This window comes from Schistocerca cancellata, chromosome 7, assembly GCF_023864275.1.
Source record: "Schistocerca cancellata isolate TAMUIC-IGC-003103 chromosome 7, iqSchCanc2.1, whole genome shotgun sequence".
Taxonomy (NCBI): Eukaryota; Metazoa; Arthropoda; class Insecta; order Orthoptera; family Acrididae; genus Schistocerca; species Schistocerca cancellata.
Window position 1 is genome coordinate 139,899,718 of NC_064632.1, and position 23,675 is coordinate 139,923,392.

At 44.1% G+C, this 23,675-nt stretch overlaps 1 protein-coding gene across 1 annotated transcript in view; it reads left to right on the plus strand.

The window, feature by feature from the left end:
- The window catches only part of LOC126092667 (juvenile hormone esterase-like), a 48,733-nt gene that overhangs the window by 22,574 nt on the left and 2,484 nt on the right, over window positions 1-23,675 (plus strand). Inside the window, exons 6-10 of the mRNA XM_049908389.1 lie at window positions 6,025-6,200; window positions 12,202-12,367; window positions 14,564-14,754; window positions 14,845-14,971; window positions 17,278-17,404. Of these exons, the coding sequence (XP_049764346.1) occupies window positions 6,025-6,200; window positions 12,202-12,367; window positions 14,564-14,754; window positions 14,845-14,971; window positions 17,278-17,404 (787 nt within the window). The remainder of the gene's footprint in view (window positions 1-6,024; window positions 6,201-12,201; window positions 12,368-14,563; window positions 14,755-14,844; window positions 14,972-17,277; window positions 17,405-23,675) is intronic.

A 23,675-nucleotide genomic window follows, 5' to 3' on the forward strand; every position in this document is an offset into this window, starting at 1 on the left:
CGTGCTACAGACGTGAAATTTAACCAGGAAGAGGAGGCTGTGATATGCAAATGATTAGCTTTTCAGAGCATTCACACAAGGTTGGCGCCGGTGGCGACACCTAAAACGTGCTGACAAGAGGAAAGTTTCCAACCGATTTCTCATACACAAACAGCAGTTGACCGGCGTTGCCTCGCGAAACGTTGTTGTGATGTCTCGTGTAAGGAGGAGAAATGCGTACCATCAAGTTTCCGACTTTGATAAAGGTCGGATCGTAGCCTATAGCGATTGCGGTTTATCGCATCGCGACATTGCTGCTCCCGCATGGCTGTAACTGATCGTGCAGCCACGTCTCGATCCCTGAGTCAACAGATGGGGACGTTTGCAAGACAACAACCATCTGCACGAACAGTGCGAAGACGTTTGCAGCAGCATGGACTATCAGCTCGGAGAACATGGCTGCGGTTACCCTTGACGCTGCATCACAGACAGGAGCGCCTGCGATAGTGAACTCAACGACGAACCTGGGTGCACGAATGGCAAATCGTCATTTTTTCGGATGAATCCAGGTTCTGTTTACAGCATCATGATGGTCGCATCCATGTTTGGCGACATCGCGGTGAACGCACATTCGAAGCGTGTATTCGTACTGGCGTATCACCCGCCGTGATGGTATGGGGTGCCATTGGTTACGCATCTCGGTCACCTCTTGTTCACATTAACGGCACTTTGAACAGTGGACGTTACATTTAAGATGTGTTACGATCCGTGGCTCTACCCTTCATTCGATCCCTGCGAAACCCTACATTTTAGCAGGATAATGCAGGACCGCATGTTGCAGGTCCTGTACGGGCCTTTCTGGATACAGAAAATGTTCGACTGCTGCTCTGCCCAGCACATTCTCCAGATCTCTCACGTCTGGTCGATGGTGGCCGAGCAATTGGCTCGTCACAATATGCCAGTCACTACTCTTGATGAACTGGTGGTATTGTGTTGAAGCTGCATGGGCAGCTGTACCTGTACACGCCATTCAAGCCCTGTTTGACTCAATACCCAGGCGTATCAAGGCCGTTATTACAGCCAGAGGTGCTTGTTCTGGGTAGTGATTTCTCAGGATCTATGCACCCAAACTGCGTGAAAATATAATTACATGTCAGTTCTAGTGTAATATATTTGTCCAATGGTTACCCGTTTATCATCTGCATTTCTTCTTGGTGTAGCAATTTTAGTGGGCAGTAGTGTACATAACGAGAGAAATATCCCGTTTCAAAAATGCATTAATAAATAATCATATATATATATATATATATATATATATATATATATATATATATATATATATATATATACACGCAGTTGGACAGTTGGATCAGCGTCAATAACTGGTCGCAATATGTCATCGTAACGTGTGCGCTGCCCAATGCAGCTGCGCACAGTTATGACCGCAAGGCTCAATGGACAGAGTCTGGTCCTATGACAAAGTAATACCGTGTTCGGCCATCCTTAGGTTTTCCGTGATTCCACTAAATTGCTTCAGGCAAATGCCGGGAGATTCCCTGCCTTCCCTAATCCGATAATCCGATAGGACTAATGAACTCGCTATTTGGTCCCCTTCCCCAAACCAACCAACAAAATAATGCAGGGGGGGGGGGGGGGGTGTGGGTGACTGCAGTCGGATGAGTGCGCGTTGCGCGTTGCCTGTTCGCCCTCCATATAAACTATTCGCGCCCAACGTGCCGCAAACAGGTAGTGGCCACACTACATCGCCACCGCCCTAAAAGCCCAGCACCCTAGTCGGCACAACGGCTCTCATTGTTAATCCACCGGACGGATTGGATCTGTGGCCAGCGTCCCTCCCTGAATCACGGAAGCGGTGTGCTAACGCGCCCAGTTATCCGGGCGGCTCATTTTATTCTCGCCTCTGATCGCCAAAATCGTCCTCAGACAATCGATTTCAGTCAGTTGCAGCTGGCTACAAATCAGTTCAGAAAATACCATCAATGTGGCTCTATTAAAAATATTAAAAAGGTCATTACTGACATAAACCGATAGTCTGACCGCAGCTTTAGTGGCCATGGACGGGAGTAAAAGAAACGAATTGTAAACTATGATATCAAAGTAGTTTTATGTAAGTGTGCATGCTTTCGTGGCTGTTGTCACTACTGTTCTAGCAGTAGTGGACACCAAAAGATCCTGAGGAAGCTCCCAGCAGAGGGGTCGAAACGTTGAACATTTTAGAAGAAACATGACGAGGCCTAATAACCCAGAAGATTTTAACTTCAAAGTAGTTTTGCTTACTAGTTTGTTGCGCGTAGACATCCTGCATTGTTTCTAATGAACGCAGAAAAAAATAACAGCTAGTCTAAACTTGATGAGTTTCAGTTTCTTAGAAACCGTCCGGATTTCTTTTTGTGCACTTAGCTGTACCTTTCAAGATAACAAAGCTTCAAATATGTTACTATTTGATTTTTATTTAAATGAGCTGATACACCCTGAAGCTGTCATTCTTTATTAGTATACTACTGACCATTGCTTTTCACAATATATACAGGGTGTTACAAAAAGGTACGGCCAAACTTTCAGGAAACACTCCTCACACACAAAGATAGAAAATATGTTATGTGGACATGTGTCCCGAAACGCTTACTTTCAATGTTAGAGCTCATATTATTACTTCTCTTCAAATCACATTAATCATGAAATGGAACCACACAGCAACAGAACGTACCAACGTAACTTCAAACACTTTGTTACAGGAAATGTTCAAAATGTCCTCCGTTAGCGAGGATACATGCATCCATCGTCCGTCGCATGGAATCCCCGATGCGCTGATGCAGCCCTGAAGAATGGCGTATTGTATCACAGATGTCCACAATACGAGCACGAAGAGTCTCTACATTTGGTACCGGGGTTGCGTAGACAAGAGCTTTCAAATGCCCCCATAAATGAAAAGTCAAGAGGGTTGAGGTCAGGAGAGCGTGGAGGCCATGGAATTGGTCCGCCTCTACCAATCCATCGGTCAACCAATCTGTTGTTGAGAAGCGTACGAACACTTCGACTGAAATGTGCAGGAGCTCCATCGTTCATGAACCACATGTTGTGTCGTACTTATAAAGGCACATGTTCTAGCAGCACAGGTATTGTATCCCGTATGAAATCATAATAACGTGCTCCATTGAGCGTAGGTGTACGAAAGTAAAATGAGCTCTAACATGGGAATTAAGCGTTTCCGGACACATGTCCACATTACATCTTTTCTTTATTTGTGTGTGAGGAATGTTTCCTGAAAGTTTGGCCGTACCTTTTTGTAGCACCCTGTATAAAAACCTAGTAGATAGTTTCGGAAGTTACATGCGGCTTTTCGCGGATGATGCGGTAGTATACAGAGACGTTACAGCATTAGAAAATTGCAACGAAATACAGGAAGATCTGCAACGGATAGCCACTTGGTGCAAGGAGTGGCAACTGACCCTTAACATAGACAAATATAATGTATTGCGAATACATAGAAAGAAGGATCCTTTATTGTATATGATAGCGGAACAAACACTGTTATCATTTACTTCTGCAAAATATGTGGGTGCATGCGTACGGAACGATATGAAGTGGAATTATCATATAAAATTAATTGTTGGTAAGGCGGGTGCCAGGTTAAGATTCATTGAGAGAGTCCTTAGAAAATGTAGTCCATCAACAAAGGACGTGGCTTACAAAACACTCGTTCGACCTATACTTGAGTATTGCTCGTCAGTGCGGGATCCGTACCAGGTCGAGGTTTCGAGAGGGTGCGTTTCTGGATGAGGTATCGAATATGTTGCTTCCCCCTACTTATACCTCCCGAGCAGATCACGAATGTAAAATTAGAGAGATTCGAGCGCGCACGGATGCTTTCCGGCAGTCGTTCATCCCGCGAACGATACGCGACTGGAGCAGGAAAGGAAGGTAATGACAGTGGCACGTTAAGTGCCCTCTGCCACACACCGTTGGGTGGCTTGCGGAGTATAAATGTAGATGTAGATGTGTTAACGCCAGCCTGTACATGGTACAGTAATTCCACGGGCCGCCTGCTGCAGATCTCCGGCCAAAGTTACGCGATGACACAGAATGTTGTAGAGATTGCATTAGTTGTTATCGGATGGCAGACGTGAAGGATTGCTGTGTGCTTCATGCACGGTAGCGCGATCCTTCCTTGTGGTGGTCAGACGTGTTCGACTGGAGCCTTGACAACGAGTGTATCTGCCCTCACCTGCCTGTGGAGTTCAACATCGGGCCATTGTCTCATCCATATGCCCTACAAATATGGCCAATGCACGATTCGACCAGCTGGCCAAATGCAGATTCACAATGAGGCCCCTTTTAGACACTCTGAGGTGGGAATAACGCTGAATCACGAGTGCCTGTGTCCTTCAGTGACCAATCAGCGTCTGAAGCTGGTCACACCTCCTATACATCCTGCCACGCCTGATAATAACACTAAACATGAACAACCTTAATGGTCCCTGGTGACCGTTCTACTCGCCACACAAAGACGTGCAACTGTTATTTCATTTACTCGATGACGGTGTCTCTGTGTGCAGCGTGGCACTGATATCCCACCATGTCTTCTATGTGCCTCAGTTTCTTTGTTAAGCAACATTTTTGAATGGCGAAATTTTCGTCGTTGTCGTAAGTTTTACTAGCGTCATTAATACACCTGCACACATTTAAAATTACATGTACATCAATATACCGCCACACTGGACTAACACTTCACGACTGGGCGATCGTTAATGTGGCATGGCACGACGAAAACGCTATTACAAAGACATTAATGTGGCCTAATGTGCCGTAGCTGAATTATCGTACAGCAAGATATTAATAATAGTAGAACATTTTATCATATAATGTGTTACTGTCTCTGCCGGCCGAAGTGGCCGTGCGGTTAAAGGCGCTGCAGTCTGGAACCGCAAGACCGCTATGGTCGCAGGTTCGAATCCTGCCTCGGGCATGGATGTTTGTGATGTCCTTAGGTTAGTTAGATTTAACTAGTTCTAAGTTCTAGGGGACTAATGACCTCAGCAGTTGAGTCCCATAGTGCTCAGAGCCATTTGAACCATTTTTTTTGTTACTGTCTCTAACTTTTAAGCGACTGGTAGGTGAGACGCATTGGATTGCTGCCGCTTCCGTTTATCAGGATATTAGAAAATGATCTAAGTTCTAAAAATATACAGTAGTGCACAAATAACAAATGACAACTTGAAACGTCCCCTTTTGAAAAATTATACAAGACTGTGCTTAACCTGACACACAATTTTTTTAGCGCAACGCAATCTGACTTTCAATAATCCCTACAAAAGAATGGCCCTGACTATCATTAACCTATACCTTTCACAAATCACTTACCTCACAAAAATCTTCATTACTCGAACTAGTGCAATACAGCGAGCGCCACTACTGCCAGCTAAATAACAGATTCAAACTACGGAAGGCACTAACTACTGATAGGCATAGTTAGCAAATGAAAGATTGTAATAGAGAACAAGCAATATATTTACCTTAATAGTCATAATATATGTAGCAGTTCACGACAAATTTCAAAACTCCGCCATCTCACGCCCACATCCACCACTGCTGGCGGTTCACCTCCAACTGCGCAACGCTACGCGCTGTTAACATCCAGCTGTCCAACACTACAATGGCACACAACAATGCAAACTAGCCACAGACTGCACACAGCACAGCCAGTGATTTTCATACAGAGCGCCACGTGGCGTTACCAATAAGAAAACCTAAACAGCCTACTTACAAGCTTCAGGTGGTAATATATTAATCGATGTGTCAAAGCTGTGGACCAAGCCTACTGAAGATCATTGAATATTTTTGTATCACTCATAAGATTCTTACGTGAGATGTTGAAAACGGGGGACATTCATCTGCGTCTAAGCCGGAGCCACCAAAGCTCTACTGACTACTCAGGGACGTCGTGTGACTTCCCACTGCCCTCCTTTTGTCGCAACGTGGCACTTGCTTTCAGAGAGTGTAGACAGTCTTTTGTGGTTGCTGCAGGGTTGTTCCGGGCGGCCATCTCGCAGAGTGGATCAGCCCTCGGCGGAGACCACATTGCAGACACCAACCGCGAGATCGCCTTCTGTATCGGCGCGGAGCTGGGCCTGCAGACAGAGGATCCCCAGGAGCTGCTTACCTTCCTGCAGTCGGTGGAGATTTCCTCGCTATTCACCACGGTAGGCCACTGACAGCTATTCCCGTAGCTAAGCCACTAGGTAAACCAAAATTCTCAAAAGAATTTAACGCCCATGTATAGTTTCAAGTCTCAGGTTACTCTAGAATAGAGTTATTGCGATAAATATTTAATGTTAAGCATGTAAGTGAGAGTAGTTACAGAAGTTTAAGATTATGTGTAGAGTGTGTTGGAAGTCCATAGCTGCTCTCATTTACAAATACTGGATAATCTGGGTATTTTAACTCAGTGATTTACGCAACCTCAAGAAAGATTCACAGTTTCTGACTGTTATACTTGTCTCACTGCGTTAAACATTTCACATAAAGTTACACTGAGATGACGAAGTCATGGGAAAACTCCCATTGTCGTGTCGGACCTCCTTTTTCCCGTCTTAGTGCAGTAACTCGACGTAGCATGGACCCAACATACTGCTGGAAGCCCCTTAATAAATATTGAGCCATGCCGCATCTATAGCCATCCATTATTGCGAGAGTGTTGCCGGTGTACGATTACGACCACGAACTGACCTCTCGATTATGCTCCTCAAATTTTGATGGAATTCATGTCGTGAGATCCCTGTGGCCAAACCATTCCCTCATATTGTCCAGAATGTTCTTCAACCCATTCGCGAACACCATATAACTTTCAGCGTTGTTTGGGAACATGAAGTCTATGAAGGTCTGCAAACGGTTCCCAGGTAATCAGACAGAATCATTTCCAGTGAATTATCGGTTTAGCTGGACCGGGGGACTCACACCATTCCACATAAACACAGCCCTTACCACTATGGAGCCACCACCAGCTTGCACAGTGCATTGTTGACAACTTGGGTGTATAGCTTCGTGACATCTGCGCCACATTAGAAACCTACCATCAGCTTTTACCAACTGAGATCCAAACTCATCTGACCAGGCTACTTTAGTGTCCAGGAGAGGTGCATCAGGCGATGCTGTGCTGTTAACAAAGGCAGTCGCGACGGTCGTTTGCTGCCTAAGCCAGTTAACACCAAATTAGCCTCACTGTCCTAACGGATACGTTCATCCTACTTCCCCATTGATATCTGCAGTAATTTCACGCGGTGTTGTTTGTTGTTACCACTGAGAACTCTACGCAAACACTACTGCTGTCAGTGGTCAAGTAGAGGCCTTCGGCCTCCACGTTGTCCGTGGTGTAAGGTAATACCGGAAATTGGGTATTATCTTTGCGTCTTGACACTCTACATCTCAGAATATTGAATAACCTAACGATTTCTGAAATGGAATGCCCCATGTCCCGTTCCAACTTCCCTCTGCATTCAAAGTCTGTTAGTTCCCGTAGTGGGACCATACTCACGTTGGAAACGTTTTCACGTGAATCACCTGAGTAAAAATGACAGCTCCATCAATTCACTGTCTTTTGATACCTTGTGTACGTGATACTACCGCCTTGTCTATATCTGCTTATCGTTGTACGACTACTTCTGCTACCTCAGTGTGTACTAGTTAATGAGTGTTATGAGACTATTTTAAATTTTCATATTTGGATAGCTTTGACATTATATTTTGAAAATCAAATTTTTATTATCTGTAAGCCTTTAGTAAATTTGACCGTGTTATTGTTCCTCGCCTTTTCTCTTACTAATACAAGTTACTGTAACAGTGTTCACTTTTTTAACCCATACGGAAATAAAGGGGCATACTACTGTAGATAGCTCATGCAATTTTGTTGATACCGTCTTCTTTTGAGGAGGAAGAAATTCTTATTGGTGTTCAACACTTAAATACTGGGACTGCTACCGCGTTTGTCATGCAAAAATGACATTCAGTCTTTCACTGGCAGGGCGATACTTTATGCTGATCACTCATCTGCAGGACTGTAGGGGATACTAGCAAATATGAAGCTCCTTCATTTGATGAAAAAAGAAGCAAAAATCTACTCCATGTTTTGAAATACAGAGGGACTTAATACCTCGACGGATATAAATTATTCGTTATTGAAGGAAACGCAAATGGCAAAAGGCCAATTAGAACTCAGAGAAAATTTCGTTTTTTAAAGACGTTTCTAGCTTGGTGCAGTTGTATATCAAGAGAAGCTTTCCACGGCGCACTGTGTAGATCTGAGTTAACCACGATGCGGTAGAAGTTGACATCTGAAAGACATATACAACAACAGAATTTATGTTAAATTAAACATTCAAAACCTGTCGATCATTTCTCGGTAAAGAGCCTATAACTTAGGGACGAAAAATGCTAGTTACATGTGGATCAGAAATGTAATTCAGGAGCACATATTAAAGATATTCTTAAATGATTGGGACATTCAGAAGTTACATATAATTGCTGATTTTGGGGAGGAGGGGACGAAACAGCGAGATCATCGGTCCCATCAGAAGAGGGAAGGTTCGGGAAGGAAATCGGCCGTGCCCTTTCAAAGGAACCATCCCGGCATTTGCCTGTAGCGATGTAGGGAAATAACGGAAAATTTAAATCTGGATGGCCGGTCACAGGTTTGAACCGTCGTCCTCCCGAATGCTGATTTGAGCAAAAGCACTTACTTTTCATTCTTCCATTTATCAGTGTCTTGTGGAATATTTTGTGAGATAATTCTGGAAAGTGACACAGAATATTCATTGACCAGAAACATGCTGTCCCTCATGCTCGATAATTCATGTAGGTTGCTCAATAGGAGAAAAAAGCACGTTAAAGAGAGTCTAACAGTAGAGCTTATCTCTAATGAGGCTTCTTTGATAAGAACCGTAACAGTTTAATGTTAATGCCAGCATTTTCAAATATAACGCTAGTACCAAGAGTGTTGTTGTGGTCTTCAGTCCTGAGACTGGTTTGATGCAGCTCTCCATGCTACTCTATCCTGTGCAAGCTTCTTCATCTCCCAGTACCTACAGCAACCTACATCTTTCTGAATCTGCTTAGTGTATTCATCTCTTGGTCTCCCTCTACGATTTTTACCCTCCACGCTGCCCTCCAATACTAAATTTGGGATCCCTTGATGCCTCAGCACATGTCCTACCAACCGATCCCTTCTTCTGGTCAAGTTGTGCCACAAACTTCTCTTCTCCCCAATCCTATTCAATACTTCCTCATTAGTTATGTGATCTACCCATCTAATCTTCAGCATTCTTCTGTAGCACCACATTTCGAAAGCTTCTATTTTCTTCTTGTCCAAACTATTTACCGTCCATGTTTCGCTTCCATACATGGCTACACTCCATACAAATACTTTCAGAAATGATTTCCTGACACTTAAATCTATACTCGATGTTAACAATTTTCTCTTCTTCAGAAACGCTTTCCTTGCCATTGCCAGTCTACATTTTATATCCTCTCTACTTCGACCATCATCAGTTATTTTGCTCCCCAAATAGCAAAACTCCTTTACTACTTTTAGTGTCTCATTTCCTAATCTAATACCCTCAACATCACCAGACTTAATTCGACTACATTCCATTATCCTCGTTTTGCTTTTGTTGATGTTCATCTTATATCCTCCCTTCAAGACACTATCCATTCCTTTCAACTGCTCTTCCAAGTCCTTTGCTGTCTCTGACAGAATTACAATGTCATCGGCGAACCTCAACGTTTTTATTTCTTCTCCATGGATTTTAATACCTACTCCGAATTTTTCTTCTGTTTCCTTTACTGCTTGCTCAATATACAGATTGAATAGCATCGGGGAGAGGCTACAATCCTGTCTTACTCCCTTCCCAACCACTGCTTCTCTTTCATGCCCCTCGACTCTTATAACTGACATCTGGTTTCTATACAAATTGTAAATAGCCTTTCGCTCCCTGTATTTTACCCCTGCCACCTTTAGAATTTGAAAGAGAGTATTCCAGTCAACATTGTCAAAAGCTTTCTCTAAGTCTACAAATGCTAGGAACGTAGGTTTGCCTTTCCTTAATCTTTCTTCTAAGATAAGTCGTAAGGTCAGTATTGCCTCACGTGTTCCAGTATTTCTACGGAATCCAAACTGATCTTCCCCGAGGTCGGCTTATACTAGTTTTTCCATTCGTCTGTAAAGAATTCGTGTTAGTATTTTGCAACTTTGGCTTATTAAACTGATTGTTCGGTAATTTTCACATCTGTCCACACCTGCTTTCTTTGGGATTGGAATTATTATATTCTTCTTGAAGTCTGAGGGTATTTCGCCTGATTCATACATCTTGCTCACCAGATGGTAGAGTTTTGTCAGGACTGGCTCTCTCAAGGCCGTCAGTAGTTCCAATGGAATGTTGTCTACTCCGGGAGCCTTGTTTCAAGTAGTACCAAGTAGTACCAAGAGTAGCCTCCATTATTCATAATTTTGTCCTGCACTTGAGGGGAGAGCAGCAATAAAAGTATTTGACCGCCTCCCTTGTGGTTCAAATGGTTCAAATGGCTCTGAGCACTATGGGACTTAACATCTGTGGTCATCAGTCCCCTAGAACTTAGAACTACTTAAACCTAACTAACCTAAGGACAGCACACAACACCCAGCCATCACGAGGCGGAGAAAATCCCTGACCCCGTCGGGAATCGAACCCGGGAACCCGGGCGTGGGAAGCGAGAACGCTACCGCACGACCACGAGATGCGGGCGCCTCCCTTGTGGATCAAAGGTTGTTGCAGACAATAAAAATTTTGGAAATGAGTTACTTGACAACGTATTTTGTGCTTGACAATATATTCTACTGACAGAGGTTTCGGATGGATAAAATCGGTATGTATTTGGATTACGTAAGTGAACGTTTTGGTATATTAAGATCTGAACGTAATAAATAATTATTTAAATAAGCAGCCTCTAACCATGTTTTCACAGAAATATTCAACAAGTCTGATTGGTTTTCTTATACATCTATCAGAGAATACCAGTTCGCAGTAAATCGCTGTATTTTTGTTCTGCTGTTCAAATGACAGCTAGTTCTCAGAGGTTTCCTGTGTGGTGGTGATCTTTCACACTGTGCCATAATTCCGTTGTATTAGCCTTTTTCACTGAATTGAGAACTTTGCATTCGATACAAGAATGATAGGTATTTCCTCTTAGATATCCCAATAAATCATTCTTACTGAACGAGAACTAAGTAACAATTATTGGCAAAACTATTATTTTGAAAACTAGCCAGACATTGGAAGTATGATAAAAATAATAATACAACATCTAACAAAATGCAAATAAACTATGGAACATCACTGAACCACATTCAAAGGTTCGTGCAGTAACAGCCTATTGCAAGAGCACAGATTTGTCTAGTGACAATGAATAGAAGAAGCTACAAATTTATTTCTTTAATGCTGACCAACGCGTCTCATCCGTTCATCTCAGTATCTGATCGGTACTGATGTCCAGAGGTCGGTAATGCTCGGGGTAGCAACACGAAGATACGAGACACACAGTTATACTAGTGGTGAAACAACAGTAAACAGGGAAGCGTTACGTTCTCTGTAATCAACGAAAGACAGCCAATTGTCGCTCTTTATCTCGACGAAACACAACGGTAGGAGGTTGTTGATAAAGGTCATAAAAGAGAAATCTGTAAACAAATAAGCGCGCGGAGTGGTCGTGCGGTTTGAGGCGCCATAGCACGGACTCCGCAGCCCCTCCCGCCGGAGGTTCGAGTCCTCTCTTGCGCATGGATGTGTGTGTTGTTCTTAGCGTAAGTTCGTTTTAGTTTAAGCAGTGTGTACGTCTAGGGACCGATGACATCAGCAGTTTGGTCCCTTAGGAATTCACACACATTTGAACATTTTTAAAAACAAATAAATGAAACATTTCTACATGTTCAGTGAGGTAGAGCAGTATGTACATTTAAGAATTACTTTGATGGGTAAATCGTAGTCATCATCAGATAGTCTTAACGGCGTTCGCTTCTGGACACATCCAGTGACCGGACCGTCACAGTATCATAACACTAAATATCAAAGTTGATGTTGGTTTATTTAACACCAAAAGAACGTAGTGCGTAGAACTGGATGGAAATTGTTCCCATGAGTCAGCCACTTTAATTTCATGTGTTTTTGTGTGTTTCAGAGTTGTGGAGTGGGCTTCATGATCGCCATAGAGCCTGAAGCGGAGGGGGCATTCATGACGGCCGACCACAGCAGGCTCGGAGCGTGGGCTGCCGCCGGCAACTACACCCCTATGCCACTCCTTACCGGCGTTACCACTGGCGAGTACAACTTGCAGCTGCAGAATGGTAAGTGTCACAACCTGTCCTTCAGGTGACTCAATTCTCTGTACTAAGAAGTAAAGACTTGAAAATGGGGATGAATTAACATACTCTGTTAGCGACAATAGTAAGGGTACCGCGGATGACAACGAAAGAGGTCCTGTGATGACATGGAAGAGCACATACTCCGTAAGCCACCGTACGGTGCGTGGTAGAGGGTACCTGCTAGTCATTCCCTTTCCCATTCCATTCTCAAGTACAGCAATGTAAAAACGACTTTCTGTATGCCTCCATATGAGGCCTAATTTCTCGTGTCTTCCTTTCGTGATCCTTAAGCGTAGAGTTTGTTGGAGGCAACAGAGTCGTTCTGCAGTCAGCTTCAAATGCCGATTCTCCAAATTTTCGCAATATGTTCCTCGAAAAGAACGTCGCTTGCCTTTCAGTGATTCCCATTTGATTTCCCGAAGTGTCTCCGTAACACTTGTTGTTCGAACTTAACGGTAACATATGTAGCAGCCTGCCTCTGAATTGCTTCGATGGCTTCCTTCAATACGATTTGGTATGGATCTCAAATACTCGAGCAGTACTCAAGAACATGTAACAGCAGCGTTCTATGTGACGTCTCCCTTACAGATGAATCACGCTTTCCGAAAATTCTCCCAATAAACCGAAGTCATTCATTAGTCTTCGCTACCACAATTGTCACAATTTCGTTCCATTTAATATCGCTTTACAACGTTACGCTCAGACAATTAACGATATCCTGCCGGAGCGGCCGTGCGGTTCTAGGCGCTGCAGTCTGGAGCCGAGCGACCACTACGGTCGCAGGTTCGACTCCTGCCTCGGGCATGGATGTGTGTGATGTCCTTAGGCTAGTTAGGTTTAATTAGTTCTAAGTTCAAGGTGACTGATGACCTCAGAAGTTAAGTCGCATAGTGCTCAGAGCCATTTGAACCATTTTTGAACCAATTAAACGATGTGTCAAGCAGGACACTTCTAACGCTGTATTCGAACATTACAAGGCTTTTTCCCTATTCATGCGCATTTTCCACTTTTAGAGCTAGCTGCCATTCATCACACCAACTGCCGACTTCGTCTAAGTCATCTTGTATCTTCCTACAGTCACTCAAATCCGACGCAATACCGTAGACCACAGAGTTACCAGCAAACAACCTTGAATTGGTTCCCACCCAGATCCGGCAAATCATGTATGTATATAGTAAACGACAGCGGTCATATAACACTTTCGTGGGACACTCTGACGATACCCTTGTCTCTGATGAACACTCGACGTCGAGGACAACATACTGGTTTCTGTTGCCGCGCCACTCACATATTTGTGAACTTATTCCATACGCTCGTACCTTCGTTAATTGCCTGCAATGGAGCACCGTGTAAAAGGCTTTCTGGAAACTTAGCTACATGGAATCAACCTGTTGCCCCTCTTCCGCAATTTACAATGTATCACGTGGGAAAAGAACACGCTGTGTTTCGCACGAACAATGCTTTCTGAAACCATGCAACTTCATCGACATAAGCTTCTCAGTATCAATAAAAATGGTTATATTAGAACTGAGATTGTGTTCAAGGATTCTGCGCAAAGCGAAGTTAGGGAGCTTTTACACTTACCAACAACAGCAGGAAACTCTTGCTTTTTATTATGACGAAAAAAGTACCCTGGAATACAAAATAACTACAATAATTATATAGAGTTTCCTATTTGTGCGTGTAAAATTTGCTTGCGTCAGAAGTAATTGCTTTTGTTACATAAAAGCGCTGAAAGTTTCACGGTCCAGCTTTCCTTACATAGAAAATGCAATTTTCATTTTGTAAGCACAGAAAATACGCAATACACTCACACTGAACGATATGCAGTTCCAGTCACGTGCAAAAGATATAAACAAACAAAGAAGAAACAAAGAGAAGTTGTCGGCTCCCAGTTCCTCTCTCATACATTCATTTCTCTGCCAATGGTACCAATACTCCCACTTACTACGTCATTTGCGTACATTACGAAAACTACCAAACCGTAGTTTTTGTAGAGAGCAAAACTACGTGCAGACATTTTTTTCCCTCTATGTATCACTCCCTAGTGGATCATGAGGAAAGGAAGTAAGGTAAAACGAAAATTACCCATCGCTGAGAGTAGGTGTAGAAGAACAGGGAGTTAGAATGTAACTTACTGACTAGGTGATTCCCATAGTGTACCTTTTCTTCTTACAGACGCGGGAGGCGAGCCCACCATCGCCGAATCTGTGCTGGAGCAGCTGAACTCGGACTTCGAGGCGGCCATCGACTTCGTCCTGCGCCTGGGTGACATCGAGTCCAAGCGGCAGGCGGCGGCCGCCCTCAGGCAGTACTACTTCGGCAACGTCACCAACATCACGGCTGACAACACCGTCCAGTACGCAGCTGTGAGTACACACGTACTGTCGCCAACTAAACAAGAATTACGGACTTAATTTCGGTCGTATAATTAATGCTTTCGTTTCGTTTTTTCCAAGATGATGACGGACCTGAACAACGGAGAGCCGGCAGACACGACGGTGCGACTGCTGAGCACCACCATGACACAGCCCATCTTTTACTACCAGTACGACTATACGGGGAAAAGTCCGGTCGACTTGCCTGGTGAGTGAGGGGCAGAGGTGGTTCATTTGTCGCTGACATACGAGTGTACTATCGAAATCTTGCATGGCAATAACTTAACTCTAACTCCCCCCGAACAGGCCATGCAGGCCCGAAGGTACCGACCGGCCGCCGTGTCACCCTTAGCCCACAGGTGTCACTGGATGCGGACCGCTCTCCCGGCCGTATGTCAGTTTCCGAGACCGGAGCCGCCACTTCTCAATCAAGTAGCTCCTCAGTTTGCCTCACAAGGGCTGAGTGTACCCCGCCAACAGTGCTCGACATACCGGATGGTCACGCATCCAAGTGCTAGCCCGGCCCGACAACGCTTAACTTAGGTGATCTGACGGGAGCCGGTATTACCACTGCGGCAAGGCCATTGGCATGGCAATAAATTAATCGCTTAAAAAATGTTTGGCACTACCCTCAATGAAAGGTTCCTTTCTTCGGCCTCAGAAATTATGAAATTTTGTTTGCGATCCTTGTAGGATCTTCCGCACTCGTTGCTTATCGCGTGCCTAGAGGATGTTGCAGTCTTGGAATGCAATACAACAATTCAAACAAAATACTTTGATAGTTTTATTTCTAGAAAGCAAAAACTGACAATACTTAACATTTATTACATCAAATGTCGCTAGAGAGAGACGACATGAAAACAGTAACGTTCTTGCTATGCACAAAGTCCAAGTAGGCACTTGATACGGATCACGACAATCTGATAGTGTAGCAGTAATCCCGTTGCAGACTGGGGCGATCTGGGCGTCCGAGGCTGGCAAAAGCGACGCTTATATTCACTTCTTCCTGGTGTCGCTCCTGGCGCGGCCCGGTCTAATCCTGCGCACCATTGGCCGATGTTTTCTTCACCGCCTTATCTGTGCTTGATTTCCTCATCTTCGTTCCGACGCTTGTGGTTACGCCAGAACAATGCTGGCTGGATTCCACACACTCTAAGTGTTCCGTGATCGACACACATTGCGCAACGTACTTGCTCCTCCGTATTGTTTAACTGTAAAATCGGTTTAAATAATGGTTGCTAGCTTCGCTGTGATCTGTGATACGGGGTTAACATTAACTATCCACTTCAATCAGTAATTAAAGCACGCCGTATTGGCGTGAACAGACCGACGTTATTAAAGCAACTAACTGCTCCCGTGAGACAGAAATCTTTTAACACATTGATCCCGTGCTTGACGTCCGCGGTTAACAACATTCGGCCTATGGCCGCTGTTTACCACTTCTGTCTCGTACTTAGACCAAGCAGTACATCATGGGGCGTGGTGCGCAAATAAATTGGGCAAGAGAAGAAATGGTTCAAATGGCTCTGAGCACTATGGGACTTAACATCTGAGGTCATCAGTCCCCTAGAACGTAGAACTACTTAAACCTAACTGACTTGAGGACATCACATACATCCATGCCCGAGGCAGGATTCGAACCTGCGACCGTAGCAGTCGCTCGGATCCGGACTGAAGCGCCTAGAGCCGCTCGGCCACCACGGCCGGCAAGAGAAGAACTTGGATGGAATCTACATCAATGGTAGAATAACAATGAGACAACAGCAGTACTAAGATATAGGTTGGGTTGTGTGGGGGAACAGACCATACTGCGAGGTCATCGGTCTCACCGGATTAGGGAAGGACGGGGAAGGAAGTCGGCCGTGCCATTTCAAAGGAACCATCCCGGCATTTGCCTGGAGCGATTTAGGGAAATCACGGAAAACCTAAATCAGGATGGCCGGACGCGGATTGCACCGTCGTCGTCCCGAATCCGAGTCCAGTGTGCTATCCATCGCACCACCTCGCTCGGTCTACATAAGGATTTGCTTATTTTTTAAGAAGCTTAACTACGCATAGAGCAAGGAGAGGGTATGAGTCATTATCATTGTGAGTTACCGTCATACACGTAGACTGTTTTGAGAACTCAGGACAGATCAAAATCAGCAGCAGTATTCCCTTCGATATGCCGAAAGGCGTGAGAAGATTTGTAACGAATTACATGTATTAGCCTTTTAAGGCAGTGGCGTTCGTCGATGGAATATTAATGTTCCGGAGCAGAAGTCCGTATTTAAATCCCTACATCAGTTTCAAGCTAGGAGTCAATACGATTTTTCATGTGTATTTTAGCAGACAGCATGCAATGCACACGAAGCAGGCTGGTTTACGCAGATTACTTTCGATATGAGAGAATGTCGCTCCTGAAGATAGAAGACGTTTTTCAGCAGATCCAAGAATACGTATAAATACCACAGATCATTGCTGCTCAAGACTTTAAAGCGATGAAATATAAAGAAGAAAATTCTTATTCTTCAGGTGCCACGCACACTGCAGACCTGGACTCCATCTGGCGTGAGCCCGACCAAAACCTGGACCCTGACTCTGACGAGCAGAAGGTGCGCACCACGGTCCTCAAGCTCTGGACAAACTTCGCCAAGTACCTGTGAGTATTCCCTGACACAATGGATAACTGTTGTAGACTAACTACGGCGTTACGATACTTTGAGGACGCACCCATTGTCTAGAGGTGCATCCAGGACTAGTAATCAAAACGTACTCGTCCTGGGTCGAATCTCACCACTGTTTAAATTTTGAATGAAAATCATTAGCAATATCCCTCCAATACCCAGGCGATCATTGTAGGCAAAACCACCCATTCCTTCCGCCTCCTTGATTTCTATCTCACCATCTATGGCCGTCCTATCGCCCTCACTCCCATCCTTAAGTACCTTGGCGTCACCCTCGACCGTCACCTCTCCTGGACTCCCCATCTCCGGACAATCCAAGCCAAGGCATGCTCCCGCCTCAGTCTCCTCAAGCTCCTCTCCGGCCGTACGTGGGGTCTGGACCCCTCCACCATCCTCCACACCTATAAATCCCTCATCCGCCCTATCCTTTGTTATGCCCATCCGGCTTGGATCTCCGCCCCCCCTGCCTTTTACAAATCCCTCCAAATCCTTGAACGCCATGCTCTCCGCCTCGCCTATCGCATTCGTCTCCCCTCCCCCATGCGGATCCTCTACGATCTCATCCCCTTCCCCCACCTTCTCCTTTTCCTTGAAAGGATACAAAGGATACGGATCCTATACACCTCCCGTAAACTCGATCCTCCTCACCCGCTCGTCTCCCCGATCCTCTCACACCCCCGCCCGCTGCCGCGCCTGTATTCCCACGTCCCACCCGGTCTCCATCTCTCCACCCTCCTTACCCTCTCCCGAGGTGGCTTCCGCCAGCTCCCCCTCCCTGATGATGTCCTCCTCCCTTCCATTTACCCCTCCTATCAACTTTGACCCTCCCCCCCATTCCCTGTTTCCTTTCCTTTCGGCACCCTCTCTCCCTTCTCTTTCCTTTTTCCCCCGTCCCTCGTCCTACGCACCTCTTCCCCCGGGCTTCCCCTCCCCCTTCCTCCCTCCCCCACTCTCCCCTGCCCATGACATCTCTGCTCTCCCCTCTCCCTCTCCCACTCCCCTTCCTCCTACTCCTCTCTTGGCAGGTCCCCGGACTCGCAAACGCTCAGTGAACATTCGCGCGCCGGAGATCTTCGCCATCAGTGTCTCGTGTGTGTGCCTTCGTCTGTGTTTAGTGTTCTTTCGTTGTCACGCCTCCACTGTTCACGTGTGCCGTCGCAGTCGTCCGTGTTATGTGCGCCGTGTCAACAAGTGTTAATGTTTTCTTTTTTTTCGTCCGGCGTGAACAGCTTCATGTTTCTTGTTTTTGCATCTACATTTTTGCCCGCCGTTTTTATTGTATTGTTTGTGTCACCTATCTGTCATCTTAATGTACCACTTAAGGCTGAAGAGCGGCGTAATATGCTGCTGACAGCCCACCTTGTATGAGGTGCTTAAAATTACAATAAAGAAAAAAAAACATTAGCAATTGAGGCCAAGTATTTCCTGCATAAGAAGTCATTCTCGTTCTGCCGACAACTCTGTCAATGTGGGTGGAGAGCCGACGAAGGTTCAGGGCACTTTATTGTCCTTGCGGTGGGGAACTTCCCATAAAGGCACAAGAATCAGCAATGATCAACCGCTTGGAAATGCAGAAGGGAATGGAAACCAGTGCATTAAAGACACCTAACGTTAATCGACATGACATGTGACCTGTAATTGAAAATGTGTCATGATGATCCCTCCAATGGCAAAAGTTTCCAGATCAGTCCCACATTCGGATCTCCGGAAGTATGCTATCAAGATCAGGTGACCATGAGAAAAACATAAAATAACCAACGGAAGAATAACGTTTTACGAGTCTGGGAGTGGAATGTCAGCAGCTTGAACGTGGTAGGGGAGATAGAAAGTCTGAAAACGGAAGTGCAGAGGTTCAATCTAGATATAGTGGTGATCATTAACGCGAAATAGAAAGGATACAAGGATTCTCGATTAGACGAGTGTAGGAATATATTAACAGCAACAGGAAACGGTATCAAGGGAGCAGGATTCGTTATGAATAGGAAGGTATGGTGGAGAGTGAGTTACTGTGAACAGTTCAGTAATACGGTTGTTTTCAACAGAATCGATAACAAATCGAGAGCGACAACAGTTTATGAGTTACACATGCCAACGTATCAAGCAAAGGATGAAGAGGTACAGAAAGTGTATGAGAATATTGAACAGCTAATTTCGCACCTTAAAGGAGATGGAAATTAAACAGTCACAAGGGACTGGAATACGGTTGTAGGGGAGGAGAAGTAGAAAAGGTTACACAAGAATATCGGCTTGGTCCTAGAAGCGAGAAAGGAGAAAGACTAATTGAGTTCTGCAACAAATATCAAATACCCTGTTCAGGAATCGTAAGAGGAGGAGTATACTTAGAAATGGACGGGAGATAACGGGAATATTTTAGCTACTCAGGTAGATAATCTGAAATCAGATACTGGGTTGTGAGGTGTACCCAGGAGCAAATATAGACACTGAGCACAATTTAGTAATGATGAAGAACACGCTGAAGATTATGAGACTAGTCAAGAAGAGTCAACGCCCAAGGAAGTGGGATACTGAGCTACTAAATAATGAAAAGATATGCTTGACGTCCTCTGAGGCAATAGATACTGCGATAATGACTATGTCAATAGGCAGTTTAGTTGAAGAGGAACGGAATCTCTAAAAAGGCCAATCACAGTAGATGGAAAGAAAAACGTACATACAAGCAAGGTAGCCGCGAAGGAACCATGGATAACAGAAGAAATACTTCAGTTGATCGATGTAAGAAGGAAGTAAAAAATTGTTCAGGGAAGTTCAGAAATTCAGAAATCAAGTCATAGCAACAAAATATGTAGGAATTGCAGGGCAGCTAAGACGAAATGCCTGGATGGGAAAATAAACGTTTGCCGGAAGGACTGCTCAGCGAATAGTAAAGTTGAAGCAGCCTTCGGTGAATTTGAAAACAAGGGCGATAACTTTAAGAGTGCAATGGGAGTAACAAATGCAGAGGACAGAGCGGATAGGTAGAAACGCTTCTTTCAGTGAGAGGACTTGCCTGGCTTGCTAGAAGAAACAAATTTCCACAGGAAAGGGTGGGGGATCTAGTATATAATCAGAGTTTAAGAGAGCTTTGGATGGCATGAAATCAGATAAGGCAGAAAGGACAGATAACATTTCATGGGATTTTCTGAAATCACTCGGAGAGGTAGCAACAAAACGACTCTTCACTTTAGGGTGCAGAATATATCAGACTGGCGATATACCATCAGACTATCGGAATAACATCATGCAGACAATTCCGAAGACTGCAAGTATGAGAATTATAGCACAATGAGCTTAACAGCTCATGCTGACAAGAATAGTACACAGAAGAATGGAAAGCAAAATTGAGGTTGTGTCGATGACGATCAGTTTCACTTAGGAAAGGTAGAGGCACTAGGGAGCAGTTCTGCCTTTCCAGTTGATAATTGAAGCAACGCTGAACAAAAATCGAGATACGTTCATAGGATCTACCGACTTCGAAACAGCGTTAGACAATGTAAAACGGTGCAAGATGTTCGAAATTCTGAGAAAAACAGATGTAAGCCATAGACAAGACGGGAATATGCACTACGAACAAGAATCATTAGAGAGCAACAGGACTGGAAGACCAAGAACGAAGTGCTTAGATTAAAAATGGTGTAAGATAGGAATGTAGTCTCCCCCCCCCCCTTGTGTATTATTATTATTATATACGTCGGAAATAAACGAAAGGCTCAAGAGTGGGATTAAAATTCAAGGTGAAAGGTATCAGTAATAAGATCCGCTGTTCACATTGCTATGCTCTGTGAAAGTGAATAAGAATCACTGGATTAGTTGAATGGAATGAACACTTTAATGAGTACAGAATGTGGACTAAGTGTAAATCAGAGGAAGATGAAACTGATGAGAAGTATCTGAAATAAGAGCAGTGAATAATGTAAGATCAGAATTGGCGATCACGAAGTAGACGAAGTCAAGGAATACTGCTATATAGGAAGCATAATAACCCATGATGGGCGGAGAAAGGAGGACGAAATAAGCACAATAGCACTGGCAAAAATGGCATTCTGATCTATTAGGATCAAACATACACCTTAATTTGAGGAAGAAGTTTCTTAGAGTGTACGTTTGAAACACAACATTGTGTGATAGTGGAACACGAACTGTGAGAAACCTGGAACAGAAGAGAATCAAAGCATTTGAGGCGTGGTGCTACAGACCAATGTTAAAAATTTGGTGGACTGATAAGGTTAGAAATGACGATGTTTTCCGCTGAATCGGCGAGTAGAGGAATGTGTGGAAAACACTGACAAGCACAACGGACTGGATGAAAAGACATCTGTTACGACATCAGGGTATAATTTCCGTGGTAATAGACGGAGGTGTAGAGGGTAAAAACTGTAGAAGAAGACAGAGATGGGAATACACCTAGCAAAAAATAGAGGATGTAGGTTGTAATTCTTACTCTGAGGTGACTAGTTAGCACAGAAAACGAATTAGTGACTGGGCGCTTGAAACGCTTAATAAATTGGTGACTAAACAGCGTTCCTGGACTAATAATCTATGATATTCTCTTGCGGTTACTATCGGGTCCGAAAATCAACGTGAAGTAACATGTTCACAATTCAACTCGCCACTGTACCAGATAGGACGATGGTGCTTAGTCTTGCCGGACTATAAGGACGCCGGCTGCGGTAGCCGAGCGGTTCTAGGCGCTTCAGTTCGGAACCGCGCGACTGCTACGGTCGCAGGTTCGAATCCTGCCTCGGGCATGGATGAGTGTGATGTCCTTAGGTTAGTTAGGTTCAAGTAGTTCTACGTTCTAGGGGACTGATGACCTTAGAAGTTAAGTCCCATAGTGCTCAGAGCCATTTGAACCATTTTGAACTATAAGGACACTTTCATGTTCCAACTTCGGCTGCTGATTAAGGAAACTGTATTCTCTTTTGTTACGGATAACACGACTGACCAGATTCGGAGTCACTTGTCAACCTCAAGCGGTCGGTATCTACAAAAGAACACACCACGAATTCAGTGGGTTTGTGTATGACTTACTAAAAGACAAAAATATTTCAATTAGTACAACTCAAAAATTCGTACTGTAAGTAGTAGACATGATAGTTCCACAAATCATACATGTGCTAGCGTCAAGTTTAAAATAGACTCAGTGAACGTATTTTTTTGTTAAACTGACATGTTGAGAGTTGTCAGCATGCAAGCTTGCTAAAAGGTTATATAATAATTTGTTATGTCACGATTCCCTAGGTATACAAGAAACATTCACTTTACAGGTTTCGGCAAGTAGCTGCCATCTTCAATGTTCTTAATCCACTGAACAGTTTCCCACAAATATACAAACAAGATGCACTCTGAACATCACGAATATATGTAATATATTTCAATGAATGCACATTACGTCGTCACATGATATAAAAAAAGACGGACGACGTCTGCACCCAACTTCTCTGCAACTCCAGTTTATTTCAATCCAAAGTTAATAATATTGCTGTATCTCTGTCTGTGTGTGATAATAATACAGTTGAACTACAGTCATCCCGTGTCTGTGTCTCTAGGCCTGTTCCAACCGTACCTTCTATTCTGTGATTTTGAACAGAATATTCTCTATTAATTAAAATTTGTTGCAGACCTCTATTAGTACTCACCTTCTCTCATTTCTACTACTATACCATTTTCAGCTGCTGTTGACGTTAACCTACATTCGTCTTACCAGAAATCGGTACTTATTTCCGTTTTCATTTAGTGATCCTTACAATAGCTAGATTGAGTCGTTCCATATGCCCTTTCAGATTTCCCAGTTTTCCATCCACTTTCAAACCTACGACATCCAACGCTAGTATTAAGATGTTACCGTTTCCTTGGTTACTCAATAGTTTTCTCATTGATACCTCCCTCTTGGCCGTTCTATTCAGGAGATTCTCAAAGGGGACAGATCCAGAATGTTACGCCAGTGGAGTGATTATCACGACTCTTTTTCAGTTACAAGCCGCATTTCATGAGGATAAACATTACATGAATTTAAGTCAATGGTTGTCGTTAGACTTCCATCTTCATGCTGTTTACCATACCGACACTTCTTTCTTTTACAGACAGCTCCCCATCCCAAGATCAAGAGGTTGCTGTGACAACCTGTCCGCTCCTCCACCTTCTCTGACAGGGTCGTTGACAGAACTAGGGTGATCGATGATAACAGAAGTCGTCACCTGGCATTGCTGATCATTTTCATTCAAATCGGGACCCAGGACGTTTTAGTTA